A 19,989-nucleotide genomic window follows, 5' to 3' on the forward strand; every position below is an offset into this window, starting at 1 on the left:
GATTCCCTAGAAGAACCATATAAAGAATGTTTGAAAGAACTTCGTACTAAATCTCTAAAACGTTGCAGGAGGAATCACTGTGGGAACTATATAAGGTATTTCTTGAAGACCTCCAAAAGAAAATTCTGGAGATTCTTCAGCAGGAACTCTTGAAGAAACTACAGGAGGAATTCCTGAAGAAGCTTCAGGAGAAATCCTTGGGAGAACTGCATAACAGATACCTGGACTGAGATAAACCTTTAGGGGAATTGCAGAAAGAATTCCTGGAAATAGCAGTAATATCTTGCGCATCAGGAAGATGAATCCCATGAGGAAATCTAAGCGGAAAACGTACGAGAAGTACGTTCAGAAGAATTTCCAGGAGGAAACCCCTAGGGAAACACCTTATGGAATCTCCAAGAGAACTGAATGAATCAGTGATCCGTGGAGGAACCTGAACATGAATCCGTGAAAGAATTCCAACAGAAATTATGTGGGAAATCTAGGAGGAATCCCTGTAAGAACAACTTAAGGAATATCTGTTGAAGCTCCAGGGCGATCCTCTGGAAAAAATACAGAAAACCCCTCGAAGAAACTTTTAAAGGGATCACTGTAGAAACTTGAGGACAAGGTACATAGCTCAAATTTTCTCGAGCACAAATCTAAAAAACCGTCAAACGTAACTTGATACTTGCTTCCGCACAGTAAACATTGAGTTACATTCACTGCCATATCCGTTTGCCAGTTCTTTAAATTTGTGCTCGAGAAAATTTGACCTATGTACTTCAAATACCTTGTTCTTAAGATAAATCTCATAGAAGTTCAAGAAGAAATCCCTGGGAGAACTGTATGCGATATGCCTTAAAGAATTCCAGAAGGATTTTTTGGAGATACTTCAGGAGGAATTCCTGAAGTAGCTTCAGGAGAAACCCTTAGAATAACTGCAAGAGAGATACCTTGAAGGACATTGAATAACTTGAGGATGAATCTCCAAAACTAACTCCAGGAGAAATCACTGGGAGAACTACTCTTCGATTTAAGGAAAACGCGCATAGCTAGATTAACGATTATATAACGACTACTATGATTAAGAACTTCAGTATTCTGGGTTGCAAGGTTACTACGATGCACATGCTTCAACACTCCTCTTCAAGCGTAGTTTTCTCAATCACTTTCAATCCAGATGCGTCTCTGAAGATTTGTAGTTTGGTGTTTGATAAAGGCTTCGTCATCATACGGGCTGATTGTTCAGCCGTAGGGCAATATTCGACGTCGACAACTCCGTTTATCTTCAAATCTTTCGTGAATGGGTATTTCGAATCAATATGTTTTGATCGTTTCTCAACACTTTCGTTCTCCAGTTGGTGTATACAGCTTTTATTATCATCCATGATCTTGATCGACTCATTGTTCTCTCCAAAGTCGTCAAGTAATTCCTTTAATCACAATAACTCCTGACAGGCTTCAGCTAGTTTGCGAGTGGCCAATGAAATCAATCCTCCACCGTAATATACGAGATATCCTGGGTTCGATTTCCTTTCGCTGACATCGCCTGCCCATTCGACGTCCACCAAACACTTCAGGTAGCCTAGATGCAACCGCAGGTCCCGGGTGGTCATGAAATAGCGTAACACTCTTTTGGCTTCTGTCCAATCAGCAGAAGGTCTGCTAACTTTTCTCCCAAGGATTGATGTAGCGATAGCAATATCTGGTCTGGTCATTACAGGTACGTACAATAGTGCTTCGATAAGGCTTTGATATTCGCCACTTCTGGATATTAGTGCTTCAGAATCCTCCTCCTTTTGTTGGATATATCCTTGGTCCATGGGAATTGCTCACGGTTTGGCATTTTGAGGGCCGAATTTCTCCGCAAGCTTGGAAATATACGCGTTCTGACGCACCATGGAGTAACCATTGTTGAATTCGACATTCCCAGGAACAATTCCAGATTTCCGAGCAGCGACATTTTGAACTTCTTCTTCAAAGTGGTCACAATTCAGTTTCACTGCTACATCTACATAAACTGCGATGAACGTGTGCCTTTTCTTCGAAATCCTCTTGTACCTACAAACATGGATCAGCCGTAGAAGCAACGAATCCCATTCTCCAAACTACTTCATCCGGCGTTTCCTAACACTACCAGCTCGCTTGAGGCCATACAAAATTCTAGATTTCTGGAGATGCCTTCATGTATATGGTTTCTTGCAACTCGCCGTATAAATAGGCTTCTCCGGAACTTCCGATTTTTTCTTCAAAAAGTAGAGCACCCAGAATCGGCTATGGTCATCGATCAGGGTTACGAAGAACTTGAAGCCACTGAGTACGTATCCATGGAGTCGCAAACATCGGTGTGTACCAGGTCCAACGTAGCCGTTGACTTCTTCTCGGTGGACTTCAGAAACGGTTTCCGAGCTTGCTTTCCCTCGAGGCATGATTCACAAACTTTGTCGGTTCCACAGTCACGTTCCTTTATTCTCGCTGATGATTTGTTGAATGACGGTTTCATCCCGGTGTCCCAAATGTGCTGACAATTCTCTATGTAATTTTGTCCGGCAACCATCGCTCGTTCACCGTGGATCTTCAACCGGTACAGGTCTTCATGCTTGACTGCTACAGCTACTACTTCCGTCTTGGACAAAATTCGGCAACCGTTCGTTCCAAACTGCTCGTTTTCGCCTTTTCCCATCAACTTACTCATCAAGATGAGGTTCATTTCCAATCCAGGGACGTAGAGAACATCGGACAAGACCATGATCATCGTCCGATCACCGTTGGAATCCACGCAGCAAATCTTCACCGTACCCATTCCTTGGACTTTGGCCTCTTTCCCGTTTGCAAGATAAACACTCTTCTCCGAACTTGGCTTCACGGCTTCGAAAACACTTCTGTCGCAGCACACATGAGATGTCGTGCCGCAATCAACGATTCAGTCAGCTCTTTTTCGATCAGCAGAATCCAGAACGTACAGCTGGTCATGAGGCTTGCCCTTAACAGTGCCATGATTGTGCTTCAGTTTCAGTTTCGCAGGTTTGTGGAGATCGTTTGCTCTTTTGAAGGCTTGCCAATTTTTCTTCTTGTGTCCTTTCTTTGAACGCGGATTCATCCACGACAGTTTCATTCTCCTGTAGCTTCCAGGCATAGTAAAAAACTTTTCCTTTAACGAAAGACATCTTCAGTTTATCGTCCTGCAGAGCCAGGTTGTACGGATGCTTTCGTATGATGCCGGAAGCCTTCGCAAAAGAATTATCACTTGAACATCTACTCACATGTCTTTTCCTGCACCTTGAAGTCTTGAAAACAGTTCCTCTACACATGTGCTTCAAGATCAATGGGAGTATATTACAAATGAGGAAGAAGAAGAGATGGCTATGTACTATTTGACACGCGTTCTTATGGGATTTCGCTTTGTTTGTAGTAAGTGACATGTTTTGCACCAAACACGGATCTCACGCACACGAAGTATCTTCTTCCACATCTTTATTAGGCTCTCATTGCTTTAAGATCTCCTCCTTCTGGAAGCTTCCTAACGCCAATAAAGCAGCTTGTCCCCTGTTGTTACTGTAGCGTGAGTAACCGAGTTCGGAGCCGTATCGACGACATACTTCCAGAGATCTTCAAAGCATAGCACAGCATAGCATAAATATTTGCACAAATGTTGGATGGAGTTGCAAAGTTGAATATATCCATTGACATTGCAGATGTCGCTACTATCTACAATGTCATAGACCCACTCAGCTCCACACACCTGGCCAAGTCCTTGCAAGCATTTATAAATCTCTTAATCAACTTAGAAAGAGCCCAGAACTGAAGCAGCTTCTAATAGATGAAAGGATGTTGAAAATAGCGAATTTTCAACTTACATGTAGTTATATAACAATATAAAGTACGTAGAGTGTAATCAGAAAGATCTCACCTAGTTCCGCGTAGTCGACTCACTCTGAGCGTTGCATCTGTATTGATCTGCTTGAAATCGATCTCAATTATTTCTTCCGGACCCGTCTCCGAGATCCGAAATCCGAAACACATATCTTCAAGCGAAGATATTTCTTCCAAATTCCAAACAGTTTAATGTACAAATTGACATACTAAAAGTGTTCACGTCCATCACCAGTACATTATCACAGAAAAAGAGTACACCTCACTGATCCTCTTCGGTATCACACGCGGAATCTTTTCATCGGCCAAATCGACGTTCACGCGTGGACGAGGAAAACCGTCGACACCACGGCAAATCGTCCAATATACAAATAAGTCTCATCGTAAACCGAAACTATTAAGTTGCCGCACATTATCTTTGTCACAGAAACGAGTACATCACCGATCTTCTATGGTATCACACGCGGAATCTTTTCACCGACCGAATTGAATTTTCAGCGAAAACGAGCAAAAACGTGACAGCTAATCGACAACACGTCCATCCGCGCGCACAGCTTACTACGATCGCCGACATACTTCCCAGAGATCTTCAAGTTCCAATAACATTTCCGCCTCAAACGATCGCTGGGGGTAGTTCTCGTTTGTCAGCTTTTCTATACCGCGCTTCGAATTTATTTCATATTGCTGCTCTCGGATTCTTCAACTAGCTCTTACTGGGTCCATAACTTCTTTGAATTAAGGAAAATGCGTGTAGCTAGGGTAGCGGTAATGGAAAGAATGAATTTATATCTCACATAATTATATAATGACTAGTATGATAAAGAGCTTTAGTATTCTGGATTGCAAGGTTACTACGATGCACATGCTTCAACAAATACTACAAGAGTCCCTCCAGTAATTGCAGATGAAGGAATCTTTGCAGAATTTCCAGGAGGATTCTCTGTGGCAGCTACAAGAGAAATCCTTAGAGGGGTTTTTAGGTATTCGTAAAACAACCCAAGAAGAAATCGCTGTGAAAAGTACAGGAGTAATTCCTGAAAGAACTTCAGGAAAAATCTTTGCAAGCGTTTCAGAATAAATTACTGAGAGAATTACATGAGAAGGAGGCGTCTCTGGAGAAACGTCAGTAATTTCTTAAGTAACTTCCAAAAGAATCCCTGGATGAACTTGATAACTTTCTGAATGAACTGGATAACTCAATGGAGAAACTACAGGAAACTACTGGGAGAACTAATTATAGGGAGTACTGAAAAAGCTTCAGGAGAATTCCGTGGAATAACTTCAGGAGGAATAGCTAGTAACTCTGGAGTAACTCCTGGAGAAATTCCTATTCCAGTTCCAAGAGTCCCATCATTGGTTACAATGTGAATTATTATTATTAGCTTTATTAGGGAGATTTTCAGCCCGAGGCTGGTTCATCTCCAATACAATGTAAATACAACAAATGCTTCACAGACATCATCATGCATTTGAACCTTGAAAGTGGGATTGCGCATCTGGGTAGTAAATCGGTGAGCTCGTTCCATACTGTTTTACTTCTCCATTAGAAATTTATATTTTAGATACAATAACATAAATCAACTGAAGAGATACCAACCTAGAGTAGTAACTCTAGGTGGTAGATAACTAATACCGATAAACTGCGGCATGTTCCAAAGGGCTTTGTAATGGTGAGCTCGTTTCATGCAGTTAAATTATTCTGAAATTAGAATTGTCATGTTTGAACCATGTGTTGTGCGCCTTCAATTCTAACTCTGTTGCTTTAATGTATCATGAAAGCAAACATTCAGCGTTGTCTCGTGGAGTGCGAGTGGAGCCTCGTAGCCGTGCGGTTAGGGTCAGCAAGCTTCTAATCGCACCATGCTGTGGGGTGAGGGTTCGATTCCCGCTCCGGGCGATGAAACTTTTCGTGAGAATAGTTTCTTCTCCGTATCCATTGGTGCATGCTCCGTGTGTCCTTTGTCTAGTGTTAAGTTTCATATTCAGTCTGTGCAGCCTTTGGCTGAAGACGGTGTCCGCGTCTTTTTTTTTTTTTCTTTTTTTTAAGTATCGAGACGTCTTTCATTGATTTAAACGGGATTTACAGCTTTCCAACAAATCGCAAATAACCGGCAATCAACAATCACCACAAATTAGAACTGGAAACTCATTCCTTGGGCAGGTAAAAGAACATATCCCACAAATCCGAGCTATGAACGGTGATGGATGAATGGATGATCGTTCGTTCGTTCATTCGTTTGGCGGATGGAAACCTATCCGTCAATTATTTTCCCAACCTGATCATTACTATGAGAAGCTCGTCTAGCAACGTCCAAACTCACTGTTGACCGGCTGCAGCAGTTCCGAATCCGAATCTCGAATAGAAAAGACGGAACAAATTGATTAAAAATTGCAGTGCTGTCGCACTGTGGGTAAGACTCTGAATGTTTCGTCAAAACCAGATAGGATTTTTATCTAATTTCCGTCATACTAAGCACCAATCAATTACGATCGAGTTTATTCTTGCACCTCCACAAATGTCTCATGGCCAATTTGATACAATAAATTAACTCTCAAATCATGTAAAACATATTTAAAAAAACTAGTATTTCCTTAAAACAATAAGATTGAATAGTTGATCCTAAAATTCTATTTTCGTCTAGTCTATTTTGGACATAGTCTGAATTTTTTCGGCACACCCTTCACGTTATACTACGGTACATAGGATGGTCAACAAAGGTCGACAATTATGATTTGATCGTAGTTGTTTATTTTAAAAGTCTCAATCCAGATCAAATCATGTACCCAAAGGAAGATTGAACAGAATGTTTTAAATTGAGATGGATGTAACTTTAGAATAACGAGCAAAATATTATGCCATCACAGTGTAACGAAGAAATCTTACTCTGTGGTTGTGAAATACGATGTTTCATATGCATAAAACCCACGCCCACATTTGTTTGCGCCTTGCTTCTGGACGAAGAAAACTAGTTTGTTTACATTATATCGACGGAAAAAAGTGATTGATTAGTTTTGATGAACAGCTTTTGCTGCATTCTGCTGCAGTGAAATCCAACTTTGAAGTGTCATAGAGCTTTTGTGTTCAACAAATGAATCCGGTGAAGTAAAAATTGAACGGTGATGAAGAACAATTCGGCTAACTGCTGCTTTGGTGCGGTTGCCTTCGTCGTACGCAAACAATGTCAACATTTCGCAAGTGGAGTAAAATTGAAGCATTTAATTGAGTGTAGTTTTTCGATTTCCAGTGCTTAAGAGGCTGGTTATCAATAGGCATTGACAAAGGCAAATTCTGTCTGATGTGACGGGAATTAACACATATGACGAAGTGAATGTTTACCGACAATAGTTCCTCTCAGTTGATTTGGGCATCCGAATCCAACTTCTCACCCACTGTGCATCGACTTTTTCTGATGTTCGCGGATTTAATCCGGGCGATTCCCACTTGATGAGCGATGGGAAAATCGGGAAAATTCCCACACAAAATCGATCGACCAATCGATCGATGATGATCGGTATGGGGAACCAAATCAAACGCGCTGCGCTGCGTGCCAGGCCGTAAAACATTAATAAAGTTATGCTTTTGCTTTGATAGGGGACCGGCTGCGCGGCGTTCCGATTGATTCCGTAATAAAAAATAAACGTTCGATTACTTCCTGTTCGGAGTCTGCGCAGGTCGGCGGATCCGGTGGATTTCTACACTGCTTTTCGTGATGATATAGCTTTTTCGTTTTTTCTATCTAAGTAGACTATGAAATATCTCTCAATTTGTTACAAACGAAAGTCACAAGCTATTTTCATCAGACATATTCGACTCAAAATTATGCAAAAAAAAAACTTCAAAAGTTCAAATCGAAGAGCGCTAAGAGTTGATTAAACTGGTGAGGTCATTCCATGTTATTTATAATATTTAAAACATTCATAAAGGCAAAGTTATACGTATAGTTACATTGAATGACATAAAATGTTGTAGATCGTCATATAATTTTGAAAATCAGTCATACAGAAACACCCAACCGCGTTTGTTCCCATCGTCCCATCGGCCAGTCAGTGTCCGCATCGCGTACCGCCTTATGGGAAGCAAAAATTAACTGAAACGAATCTCCCAATCAAGTTCTAATCAAACGTATTAAGCTCAATTTAGTCTCCTGCTCGTCTTCGTCTTCTGCTTCTTCTCCTTCAGCTCAATTCCGCCGGAGATATATGGTCGCGGTCACGTTTCGACCAATATTTGAGGTTAAGTCTAGGTAGGTATGTGTGCGGGAATCTAAACTAAAGGGAAAAGCCCCAGAAGTGCGCGCACAACGCGGATCCGATTGGCCCTGTTTAATTCCGGAATCCGATCAAGTAGGGTTACCAGACGTACTCTTTTAAGAGTACATGTACTCTTTTTCAGCAAAAAATTAGGCGTACTATTCTTTTTTGTAATAAAACCCCAACTGTACTCTTTTTTTTACAAACATACATTTTCCTGATAAAACATTTCAGTAAAATTATCGATTCTAACAATTAATATATATAATATATATTTCTTTAGTGGGATGCAATTTATAAAGCTTTAGCACCCCTCGCTTTTCAAATATTAGCCTGTGTATGCAAGCTCTGTTTTGGTTCTGTTCTGCTCACTCTCCCAGGAATTTTGAACACAGTACTCGCAGTAAAAGTACAAATTTCACAGCATGCAGAGGCTAATAACTCAAAACTTTATTTTGACGTCTTATTAAATAAATGACAGAAAGAGCGAACAAAGAGTTCATCTTTTTTTCAGAATCAGCTCTCAAAAGCACATTGATTTACCAATTAAAAAAAAGGTGCGTTTAAAAAGTCGCTGCTTTTCAGCCCTTTAGCTCTCCATGTATTAAAAAGATAAAAATTATATTACTATCCGTTCTTTGCTTACGTACATTCTCCCTCAAAAATGACCTGCCTCTAGGTTTCATTGTTTACAGCGTTCCTAATATCAAAGAACTCCAAAAATTCACGACTTCTAAAGTTTAGTATAAAACTTAAGTTTTCTGAATTACATACAAAACTTTTAAAGGAATTCGTGACCAAAATGCAACTTTCAATTCTGGCGTTCGATTTGAATAGGTCGAATCTACATAGGAATCACAGCAAACTTAGGACCTATTCAAATCGAACGCCTGAATTGTAAGCAATAACCACTTCAGAAACCGTGCTCTTTTGTACTCTTTTATAAGAATTCTTGAATGTACTCTTTTCGTGTATGACAAGTATGGTAACCCTACGATCAAGGCAGGCGGCGTTGTGTTGCTATACCAACAGCGCCACCAGAACTCCACAGTAAACGATCAGATTACCCACCCGGCTGCCTGCTCTCGTCGACTGGAAGAACCCATCCGCTGCGGCGGTGGCCGCCACCAGCCAGCGGACCGACGGACGCCGCGCCATGACGTATGCAGTTTCATGCCTTGCACCTGTTGGCGAGAAATTTTCAAGGGTTGCTTGGATGGATGCTGGAGCTCGACCGTTTTTTTTTTTCGTTCGTTCGGTTGCTTCGATTGCTGCTCGTTCTCTGTTGAGCTGATGAACTCTTTTGCTTGCGCGCATTGGATGCCATCTGTTGTTCTCCGATCGATCGGTGGTAATGGGATTCCCATGGCCGGGGTCAACTATGTGCAGCCAGCCAGTCAGCCAGCTTCTGGCCCGGGCCCGGGTCCAGAGACACTCTCAGAGAAGATGTAAAATGGTCCGTAATTGTTTCTAATCTTTTTTGTACAGTGTCAAAGTACGTCAGCAAAGTAGATCGGGTCAATGTCCAGAACGTGAGAAGTGATCGATAAAAATGGTGATCTAATTTACATTTGATGGGGTTTCTCGTTGATTGGCTCTTGTGTGCGTTTCTTCTACCTTTCCATTCTTCGGGTTTGGTGTGAATCGTTCAATTTAACCCTCTAATGGCAATGATGGTGATGATCCAATTTTGAACACCTGCTGGAGTCCCCTAAACGAGTCGTTCTGCGTTTACGGATCTTCAAGGTAAGATTTACTGAACTTATCTTGAACTTTTTAGTTTGTAAGCCTGTTTGATTCAAATTTCCTGCAGCTTCATGGTACTGTAGTTGCATGATGACTTCCGATAGGTACTTCGCTTCGGTACACAAAGGTCACAAGATGACAACCGCTCTTGTCCATGGCTGATCCTCGGAAATGTTGTTCATACCTTGTTTGATCCGTCAGTCATTAGTTTCGGGCTCGACTGTTTTCCTTTTCCATCAACATCGGATCGTTTCTCTATGGTTCGATCATGAGAATCAACGGTACAGGTTAACCATTTTTTGGGAATAGAATATCCAGAAGCTTTAGGCTTGTGGTCAACGTTGAGCTTCTCTACTTGAACGTACTTGTTAGCGTCCGTCACAGGTAGCTTTTCCAATGTCACCTGTGTCCCTGCCGAGCCCTTTCGTAGTCTAACGGCTGCGGTGGCCAACTGCACTTCTCTCCGCTTCGATGATTTCATCTAGGTTCATCACCTTCAGAATCGCCTCCGCTGTGAGAGCCCTTACCTTCACACCCATGCCAAGAATCTCTTCAGCCAGACTTTTGTAGACGGCGCCCTTACGCTCCTTTTTGTGCTTGAGCTCGAGGATCATTTCACCTGTACAAATACGTCTAATTCTGCGCACGTCGGCTCCCAGATCCACGAGCCTGGAATGGCTCCACATCGCTGTGGGAATTTAGCTGATGGTTCTCGATGAGAATCGCCCAGCGCAGCGACCCGATACACTACACGTTCGACGTGGTCGAACGCTGACCAAACCAAGAGGAAGAGTCGTGGCCTGCTGTGATGTCGTCAGCAGCTGTCACTCGATAGCGTGGGCGTTAACCTGGGTGGGGAATGTGCGTGCGTTATCAGTTGTCTGTTGACATATTGGGGGATAAGACTCTAAATACACTGAGAGATGCTTACTGTCAGACATATACCACACAATCGCCTTCAAGACTTCTGAGTACTTAGATCCTTTCCGTAACTTAGATTTCCTCCCAATGCAAAGCACTTACACGTTTTCCTTCAAAACACGTTTATTCAACTCCAAAGCTAATCAACAAACTGACATTTACATTTCAATGCTAACTAGATGCCTACTATGATTGAATTTTTCCTATACCAACGCTCTTCGCAATTCACATCCAAACTCCCTAATTTATTTGCTTATGTAGTTTCTTCAACACGAGCATATTTATCAAATCTAATATTTATTATCCCTCATGACCCATACACACCCTCCCCGCCTTTCCGGGACGCCAGGCGAGGGCTCCGACTTGCCGGTTTTACTCCCGACCTACGCGATAAACAGCCGCCCAGCCTTGCGAGCGCCGCCTGATAGTTCCTCACCTGACGGCTGCCTCACACGCTTCTGCGATTGCTTGTATAATCCAGCCAGCGAAAGCAAAGATCTCTGTCTAGGTAGACTTCGGAACCTTTGACCTCAAGGGTTTTGTCGCTGCCGCAATTTCCATGAGTTTCTAATGGTCTTGCTTGGCTACCGCCTTTGACTTTCGAAGTTTCAGTAGGCCTGCTGAGGTCCTTGCTGATGCTGGAATTCGAGGACGCAAAGTTATGCCGCAGTGATGTCGATGTGCTTATTACGTGCTGAGTATTCAACTTCACGCTCCGCCAAGTTGATAGCGCTCTTGTTGTCACAATGGATCACCAAAGCATCGTGTATTCCATGCAGATCGAACACCTTTCCACGGCATGGCCTCTTGCGTTGCAGTTGACAGAGCCATGTTTTCTGCCTCGGTTGTCGATAGTGCAACGGTAGATTGTCGCTTCGAGTTCCAGCTAACAGCTCCACCGTTCTGCAGGAAAACATATCCGCTGACCGACCGTCGTGTATCGCGTCGCTGTAGTCGTAGAGTCTGGCATCCCCGGCTCGTGTGTACGTTAGCTTTTAGTGCTTCCTACCCCTCAGGTACCGTAGTATCCGCTTAGCCGCCGTCCATTGCGCGGGACCAGGATTACTGCAACAACTGCTGACCAAACATACCGCATGCCGCATGGCTAATGTCCGATCATGAACATTACGTAACGAATGGAAGTCCACCGACTAGCACTCGGAATTGAACATCTTTCATCTTCTCCTTTTCTTCTTCATTTGCAGGATACATTTCCTTCGTGAGCCACTGGTTCACATCCAGAGGAGTAGGGGCGTTATTACAATCGAACTGTCGAACTGCTTCAGGCCGTACAGAGCTTTCTGCAGCTTGCAGACTTTCGTTGGGGCTCTATCGTCACAGAATCTTTCTGGCTGCTCAATGAATATCTCCTCGACATCCAAGTCGCTCTGCAGAAATGCAGTCACCGCGTCCATCTGGTGCACTTCGAGGTCCAGCTTTGCCACACTGTTGCATAACGACGGAAGAGTACGTGTTCTGGTAGTCCACGCTCTTGACTTCCGAATAGCCCTTGCTCATGGGTTCATACCGCCTCGGTAAATCCATCAGCAGGATCAGTGAAAGCCACTCGTCGTCCAACTTGAACCCGATTTCTCCTAACTTGTGGCTTGTGAACATTATCTCGTCCACTTACTTTTGCACCGACGAACAATCTTCCAATTCCAAACGCGTCAGTTTACATAGCAGGTTGATTTTCTGCGTCCTGTCACATTCCTGGAATGCCGTCTTCAAACTTGACAATACAGATCCGCGTTCATTTCGGTACCCTCTGAAGGGTCCACCGTTCGCCACGTTCCTTCGCGGATCATTACCATCCTCATGGCAAACGCCCACGAAACGCTTCTTCACTTCGTCTTCCATTACCAACGTTTCCGCTTCTGACTTTTGATATCACTGCCTCCGAAACGCCTGGTTTTGTTTCTTCCGTCTTGAAACATCTTGTAAAACTCGAGCGTGAAAAAATCTTGATGTGGAAAAAAATGCTTCGGCTTGTTGATCGGCCGTTTCTATGGTTACTCGGCCCATAACCTGGTAGCAGAGTAAACTCGACTGATCGGTTAGAGGAGCAAACTAAGAATGATTTATAGGGCACTGCACTGTTTTGATTTTGCATGGGGTTTTGACGTTTCGTGGCCTTGTTGTTTACAAAATTTCTGTAAGAGTGAAAGAGAAGGAAATAATTTCATGCACTGCCCTATTTCTACACATAAAAAGCGAGGCTTACTATGCCAACAGTAGTGATGAAGAAGTACTCGTCAATAATAGAAGATGTTTCACTCTCTCCATGTTTTGGTGGACCACCTGCAGAAGTTCGCTTGCCCTTTTGCCATTGTATTTCAATGATAAAAGACATAAGATGGCATTATCCCTTATCATGGGTTGTTCTCGAAAAAAGTTGTTTATTATACCCCGTTTGATCTGCCAGTCCTTGCCTCTGACTCGATTGTCCTCAATTTCCCTGACCATTGACTCGATTCTCGTCTATGGATTACCTTAGGATCAAGGATAATGGTTCACCGTTCTTCGACTGTCCTCATTAACATCTGTGGGATTGACTGCTCACCATCTTTATCCTTGATCATCGCCATCCTATACCCAATCGAAAATCCATTTTGAGCTACTTATGATAGTTCCTTCTGCAAATCGTCTACAGCACATTCTTATTTGTACGTGCGTGTGATGCGACCATGCCTAGGCGAGTCCACCCTAGAAATGGGAGGCCACCGGCTTACTGGTGGACCGACGCGATTGCGGACCTGCGCCGCGCCTGCCTACGGGCTAGGCGGCGGATGCAGCGAGCACGATCAGAGGAAGAGCGAAACGAACGGCGGGTGGTGTTCGCCGCTGCAAAAGCCGCGCTTAAGACCGAGATAAGAGCAAGCAAAAAGGCCTGCTTTGAGGGTCTCTGTCAGAGTGCCAATACGAACCCGTGGGGTGACGCCTACAGGATCGTTATGGCCAAGACGAGAGGTGTGATGGCTCCTACAGAGCAATCTCCAGAGATGTTGGAGGGGATCATTGGAGGACTTTTTCCGCGTCATGATCCTAGTCCTTGGCCTCCTTTCGTAGGACAGCCGGGGACTGGGGCTGGCGATGAGGAGAGGGTCACCGATGTGGAACTTGCGGGGATAGCTAAGTCCCTTAGCGTAGGTAAGGCCCCAGGTCCGGACGGAGTTCCGAACTTGGCCTTAAAAGTAGCTATTGCAGAGGCTCCCGAGATGTTCAGGTCTGCTATGCAGAAATGCCTGGACGAGGGAGTTTTCCCAGAAGCTTGGAAGAGGCAGAGCCTGGTACTATTGCCAAAGGCGGGGAAACCACCCGGAGACCCGTCGGCATATAGACCAATATGCTTGATTGACACGGCGGGGAAGGTGCTCGAAAAGATCATCCTCAATAGAATGTTGCGGTTCACCGAGGGCGAAAATGGTCTTTCGAGTAACCAGTACGGCTTCCGGAAGGGGAGGTCCACCGTAGACGCTATCTTGTCGGTTACAAAAACCGCCGAGAAAGCACTCGAGCCTAAGAGGAGGGGAATTCGCTTTTGCGCGGTAGTGACTCTGGATGTAAGGAATGCGTTTAATAGCGCCAGCTGGTCTGCTATTGCCGATGCGCTCTTGCGTCTGGGGATACCGGAGTACCTGTACAAGATTCTCGGAAGTTACTTTCAGAATCGTGTACTAGTCTACGACACGGAGGTGGGTCGGAAGTGCTTTCACATAACCTCAGGAGTCCCGCAAGGTTCCATCCTGGGTCCGGTGTTATGGAATGTCATGTACGACGAGGTGTTGAGGTTAGAGTATCCAGTGGGAGTGGTGATTGTCGGATTTGCCGACGACATTACGCTCGAAGTCTACGGTGAAACGATCGAGGAGGTAAAGTTGACTACCAACCACTCGATTAAGGTTGTGGAGGCGTGGATGCGGTCCAGGAAACTGGAGCTGGCTCACCACAAGACAGAGGTGACGGTTGTTAACAACCTGAAGTCGGAGCAGCAGACGGAGATCAGTGTAGGAGGCTGTACTATCCTGTCAAAGCGCTCCGTCAAACACTTGGGCGTGATGATCGACGATAAGCTTACCTTCGGTAGCCACGTCGATTATGCATGTAAAAGAGCCTCCACAGCTATTGCGGCACTGTCCCGGATGATGTCCAATAGCTCTGCGGTGTACGCCAGTAAGCGCAAGCTTCTGGCTAGTGTTGCTACATCCATACTTAGGTATGGCGGCCCGGCGTGGGGCACCGCGCTAAGTACTAAATGCTACCGACGGAAGCTGGAAAGTACTTACAGGCTTATGTGCCTGAGGGTTGCGAGCGCGTACCGTACCGTGTCACACGACGCTCTCTGCGTCATTACTGGTATGGTGCCTATCAGCATTCTTATCAGTGAGGACATGGAGTGCTTCGAAATGCGCGGCACAAGAGGCATACGCAGGACTGTCAGGATGGCCTCTATGGTCAAATGGCAGCGCGCGTGGGACAGTTCCACCAAAGGAAGGTGGACCTATAGGTTGATACCGAGGGTAGATAGTTGGATTAATAGGCGCCATGGGGAAGTCACATTTCACCTGACACAGGTCCTTACAGGTCATGGTTGCTTCCGACAGTATCTACACCGTTTCGGGCATGCGGATTCTCCCGAATGCCCAGTGTGCAATGGTTCAGAGGAAACGGCGGAACACGTTTTGTTCGTGTGCCCGCGTTTTCGCACAATGCGTGACCGCATGCTTGCCACATGCGGGGAGGACACAACTCCGGACAACTTGGTCCAGAGGATGTGTAGGGATGAGTTTGGCTGGAACGCCGTTTCAACGGCTATTACCCACATCGTCTGGGAGCTACAGAGGAGGTGGCGCGTGGACTCGGAGAATGGCTAGTCCAGATGCAGTACAAGAGGTGGTCCAGGGGTTCGGAGTCGGCTTCGTAGGTCATACCGGTGCCCTGCGGTCGAGATCGACCCTTACAACGATTAAGTGGCCGCGGAGAGGAAGTCCCGGTAGCGGTGCTGTCGTGGCGTCGGTCTACTGGGTTGGATCCAAGCCCGCGGTTGGAAAGGGGTCCCCGGCAAGGGTCGGGGCAGGTGGAGACCCTGCCGTCAGCAACCTACGGATGCATCTGATAGGGCCTGAAGGGTAGTGATACCCTTCCTTTGCGGGCAGGTCAGATCGGGTTGCATGTGGGCATCAGTTCTTGATGTCCGCTCAGCAGTAGGGCGCGGGCGGGGTTGACTCTGCCCGCCTTCCGAGGACAAAGGGAGTGGCGAGGACCACTTGGGAAACTGGCTAAGCGCCAGCATGCTACCGTGATGGACTCTCCAAAGCGAGTCATCGATGTTCGTTGCTGCAGGCTACGCAGCTAACCTTGTGGGTGCGATGTGCACTAGCCCCTCTCTGAAGCAATACCTTCTTGGTGGTTCCGGAGAGACGTAGGGTTTGGCGACCATAGGAATGGTTTAGTGGGTACGAGGAGAGAGTAGTCCTGGATTTTACTTTTGTTGTAGAAGACGGCCTGTCAGACCTACACTACCCTAACCTTCTGTTAGGGTGTCTGTTGAGCAGATTATCCCCCTATGGTTTAGAAGGAAAAAAAAACATTCTTATTTGTAGACTTCTTGATTAATCCGCTAAGACCATGCAGGACATAGCGAAGCTAGCCCGATCGATGATCGTTTCTAACACACAGGATAAGTAAGTAGTCACCTCATTTCCAGGTTCTACCATTCTACCTCTACGCTCAGATTCTACCTCCTCGTATGAGTGCGACTACTGGGCTCCATTCGATAATTGTACTCAAGATTTCTTCTAATTTTTTTAAAAAGATCATTCAGAATTTCGTCCAGAAGTTTTCCCGGTATTGCTCTCAAAGTTTCCGTGGCGTTTGACCAGGATTTATCCCGAGATCTCCACGCGAGTTTCTCTCAGGATGCATCGCAGATGTTGTCTGTTAGAGTTTCTCTCCGGATTCATCTTTTATATCTTCCGCGATTCCCTCCACTGTTCCTCTTGGGGCTTCCCCATCTTCCCGGGACTTCTCCCAGCGTTGCTATAGAAGTTATTCCTGGGATTTCTATTAGAGTTCCAAGGGTTTTAAGGAGTTTTTCACTAATTTTCTGCGGGAATTGCTTCCGAAGTTTCTCCTGTAATCTCTTCAAGAAATTTCCGATAGCTTTCTTCTAGAGTTTCTTCTTGGGTTTCTACAGAAGTTTCAGCTGGGACATTTCCTAAAGGTTCTCGCGGGATTTGATTTGAAGATTCACTTGAGATTATTCTCGGAGTTTCTTCCGGGACTTCTCTCAAAAGATTCCTCCCAATGTTCGTCTTGGTATGTCTCTCAGAGTTTTTCTGATTTGATGACTTTCTGATTGTTCCTGGAGTGTCTTCCGGGATTTCTGCAGGAGCTACTGCTTTTATATCTCATAGCGTTCTTCCCGTGATTTTTTTTAAAGAGTTTCTTGTCGTACTTGTTAATCTGAGCTTTTTCGGAATATGTCCTGGGTTAAATTGCGAGATGTAAGAAATTCCCGGAGGAATGTCTGACTGAGTCACGGTGATATTTTGTGAAAAACTCTTTAAAGACTTGTTGGAGGAATCTCGAGCGGAATTTCGAAAGAAATCCTAGGCAAACTGGGACATCTCGGAAAAAAATTCCAGAAGTAATCTTGGGACGAAATATTAAGATGATTTAAGGAGGAACTCTGGGAATTTCTAAGAGAAGCCTCGGGAAAATCTACGAGTGAAATCCCGTAGGAAAATTCAAGAGAAATTTCGAAAAACTCTCTGAAAAACATCCTTGGAAAAACCTCTGCAAAAATCCCAAGAAAACTACAAAAAAGAGAAATTCCTGGAAGAACTTTGATAAAATTTTGGAAAGATCTCCGGGAGCAATACAGTGAAGAATTCCCGGAAAGGAGTACATACTCCAGCAGAGACCCCGTGAAAACTCCTGCTGGAATCCTGGGAGGATCTGAGAGAGAAATCACAGGAACAACTATCACAAATCCTGACAGAAAACTAAAAAAGGCTCGGAAGGAACTATTTACGGAAGCAAATGCGTAAAAACCACTGGATATACTTGATAGAACTGGAGAAAGCCATAAAAAACAATTTAGTGTTAGTTTTTGACTCTTATTGCCTTAACTGTCTATAGCTTGAAAATGGTCAAACTTATCGCAGTTTTTTGATCCTTATTCGAGAGATTATTGAAGTTTCTATCAAATGACATCTTTGAATCGATTGGTTTAGTTGAATAACTAAGTTTTCTAGAGCATAATAGCTAAAAATAGTATGTTTTGAATTGTTTTTGTCAATTATCTTTGAAACATGCGTGATAAATTTAAATTATTTCTTTGGCACAGTTGTGGCCCTTGTTACACTCTACAATTCGATCTTTGACACCAAACTTCTAGCTCTTATCGTTTTCTTGCAATTTGGATTTAAATGTGCGACAGAGTGCGCCAAAAAGTGCTTACTATGACAGTTGAAAATTTATGATCTGAAATGCGATGTTTTAATCAAAATTGCAAGAAAACGATAAGAAATAGAAGTTTAATGTCAAAGAACGAATTGTAGAGCAGAACAGGGACCACAACTTTGCCTAAGAAAGAATTTTAAATTATTACGGATGTTTCAAAGATAATTGACAAAAACAAATTAAAACACACTACTTTTGAGCTATTTGCTCTAGAAAACTTAGTTGTCTAACTAAACCAATCGATTCAAAGATGCCATTTGATAGAAAATTCAATAATCTCTCGAATAAGGGTAAGAAAAACTGCGATAAGTTTGACCATTTTCAAGTTATAGCCAGTTAAGGCAATAAGAGTAAAAAACATGGGAAGTTCAATAACTACGTAAAGATTGAGATTCGACCATATGCGTTTTTTTTTCACTATTTATGGTCCTCTAACACCCTTTAAAAAGTTTGCACTCAGGAACCTAACACCCTGCATGTTATTATGCAGGATATAAGGGAATGATCATGACGAACCACTCTAACAAAAAGTAAAATAATTTTCAAGTCACCCTAACCACCCACCAGCTGACTGCACGCGGCCTGATAGATCAGTCCGCAAGCAGAGCGAAATAACAACAAACAAGCCATGAAAACAAAACCCACCCCGCTCGCACACACTCACTTGCATCGAATCGGCGCTGATGATTTCCCCGCCGAAACGCCGGGCCAGTTCGATCGAAAGTTTCGTTTTCCCGGTGCCGGTCGAGCCGAGAATCACTACCAGCGGTTTCACACGCGACACTGCGGCGGAGGCGGAGGCCATTTTCGCGACGGAAATCACCGGAAAATCCGTAAACGCGACCACGGAAAACAACTATTTAATCGCAGCAACACGCACCGAAAAAATCACCGCAGCAACAACGGAGCACGCGGCGGACGCGAGAACCGAGAACTGTCAAAACGACGACGTCGGCCGGCAGCCGGCCGGCATACAAGCGACACCACTACACGGAGCCCGTGCGCTGCGTTGCTTTGTCGTGCGGAGGGATAAGCGAGAGAGATTGTGCCGTGGCTTGGCTCGGCTCCCAGGCAGCGGGAGAGAGAAATCTCGCGTTACATTTGAAAAGGGCCTATCCCTAAAATGTAAACAAATCGATTTTGATACCTTTCCATAGCATCCCCCAACAGTAACATACTGTGCAAACATCACCCGCCTAACCGTTAATCTTATCAGAATAAACCCCACTTTCAAAACGGCCGATCATTGCTTTTTTTCCCAATCATTCATAAGCCCGTGCTCCAAATGGGCCAGTAACGGTAAAATTTTGTTTTCATTTGTTGGTCCTCTCGTTTAAAGGGCCGACAACCGAAAATTTTCGGAGCGGCTCTCGGCCCGGGCGCCGAGAGCGAGAATTCTCTCTCTCAAAAACGGCCAAGCCTCGATACGATGTCAACAACGGACTCACTCGGGGGACCAATCCACGCTAAGAAAATTTTAGAAAGACTCACAATAAGGCGTACACCGGGTGAAATTTTTCAAATTAGCTTAACATCTTTATCTATAATTTTTCATACTTTTTTGATAACTTTTAATTCAAAATTGATTATTGAAGCATAGGGGCTGTTCATAAACCACGTAGACCAAAATTTGGCCATCTCAGACCCCCCCCCCCCCCCTCGTAGACTTTTGTCTATACAAAAAAATAAAAATTTGTATGGAGCGTAGACTTTGGCCAGACCCCCCCCCTCCCCCCAAAAAGTCTACGT

At 44.3% G+C, this 19,989-nt stretch overlaps 1 protein-coding gene across 1 annotated transcript in view; it reads right to left on the reverse strand.

Annotated features, from left to right (window-relative positions):
• LOC109397824 (tRNA dimethylallyltransferase) overlaps nucleotides 1-19,226 on the reverse strand; it is a 523,805-nt gene extending 504,579 nt beyond the window's left edge. The window contains exon 1 of the mRNA XM_062843108.1: nucleotides 18,905-19,226. Coding sequence (XP_062699092.1) covers nucleotides 18,905-19,045 — 141 coding nt within the window. The 5' untranslated portion in view covers nucleotides 19,046-19,226. The remainder of the gene's footprint in view (nucleotides 1-18,904) is intronic.
• Between the last annotated feature and the right edge of the window lie 763 nt (nucleotides 19,227-19,989).

The sequence above is a fragment of the Aedes albopictus genome, chromosome 1 (genome assembly GCF_035046485.1).
Source record: "Aedes albopictus strain Foshan chromosome 1, AalbF5, whole genome shotgun sequence".
Lineage (NCBI taxonomy): Eukaryota > Metazoa > Arthropoda > Insecta > Diptera > Culicidae > Aedes > Aedes albopictus.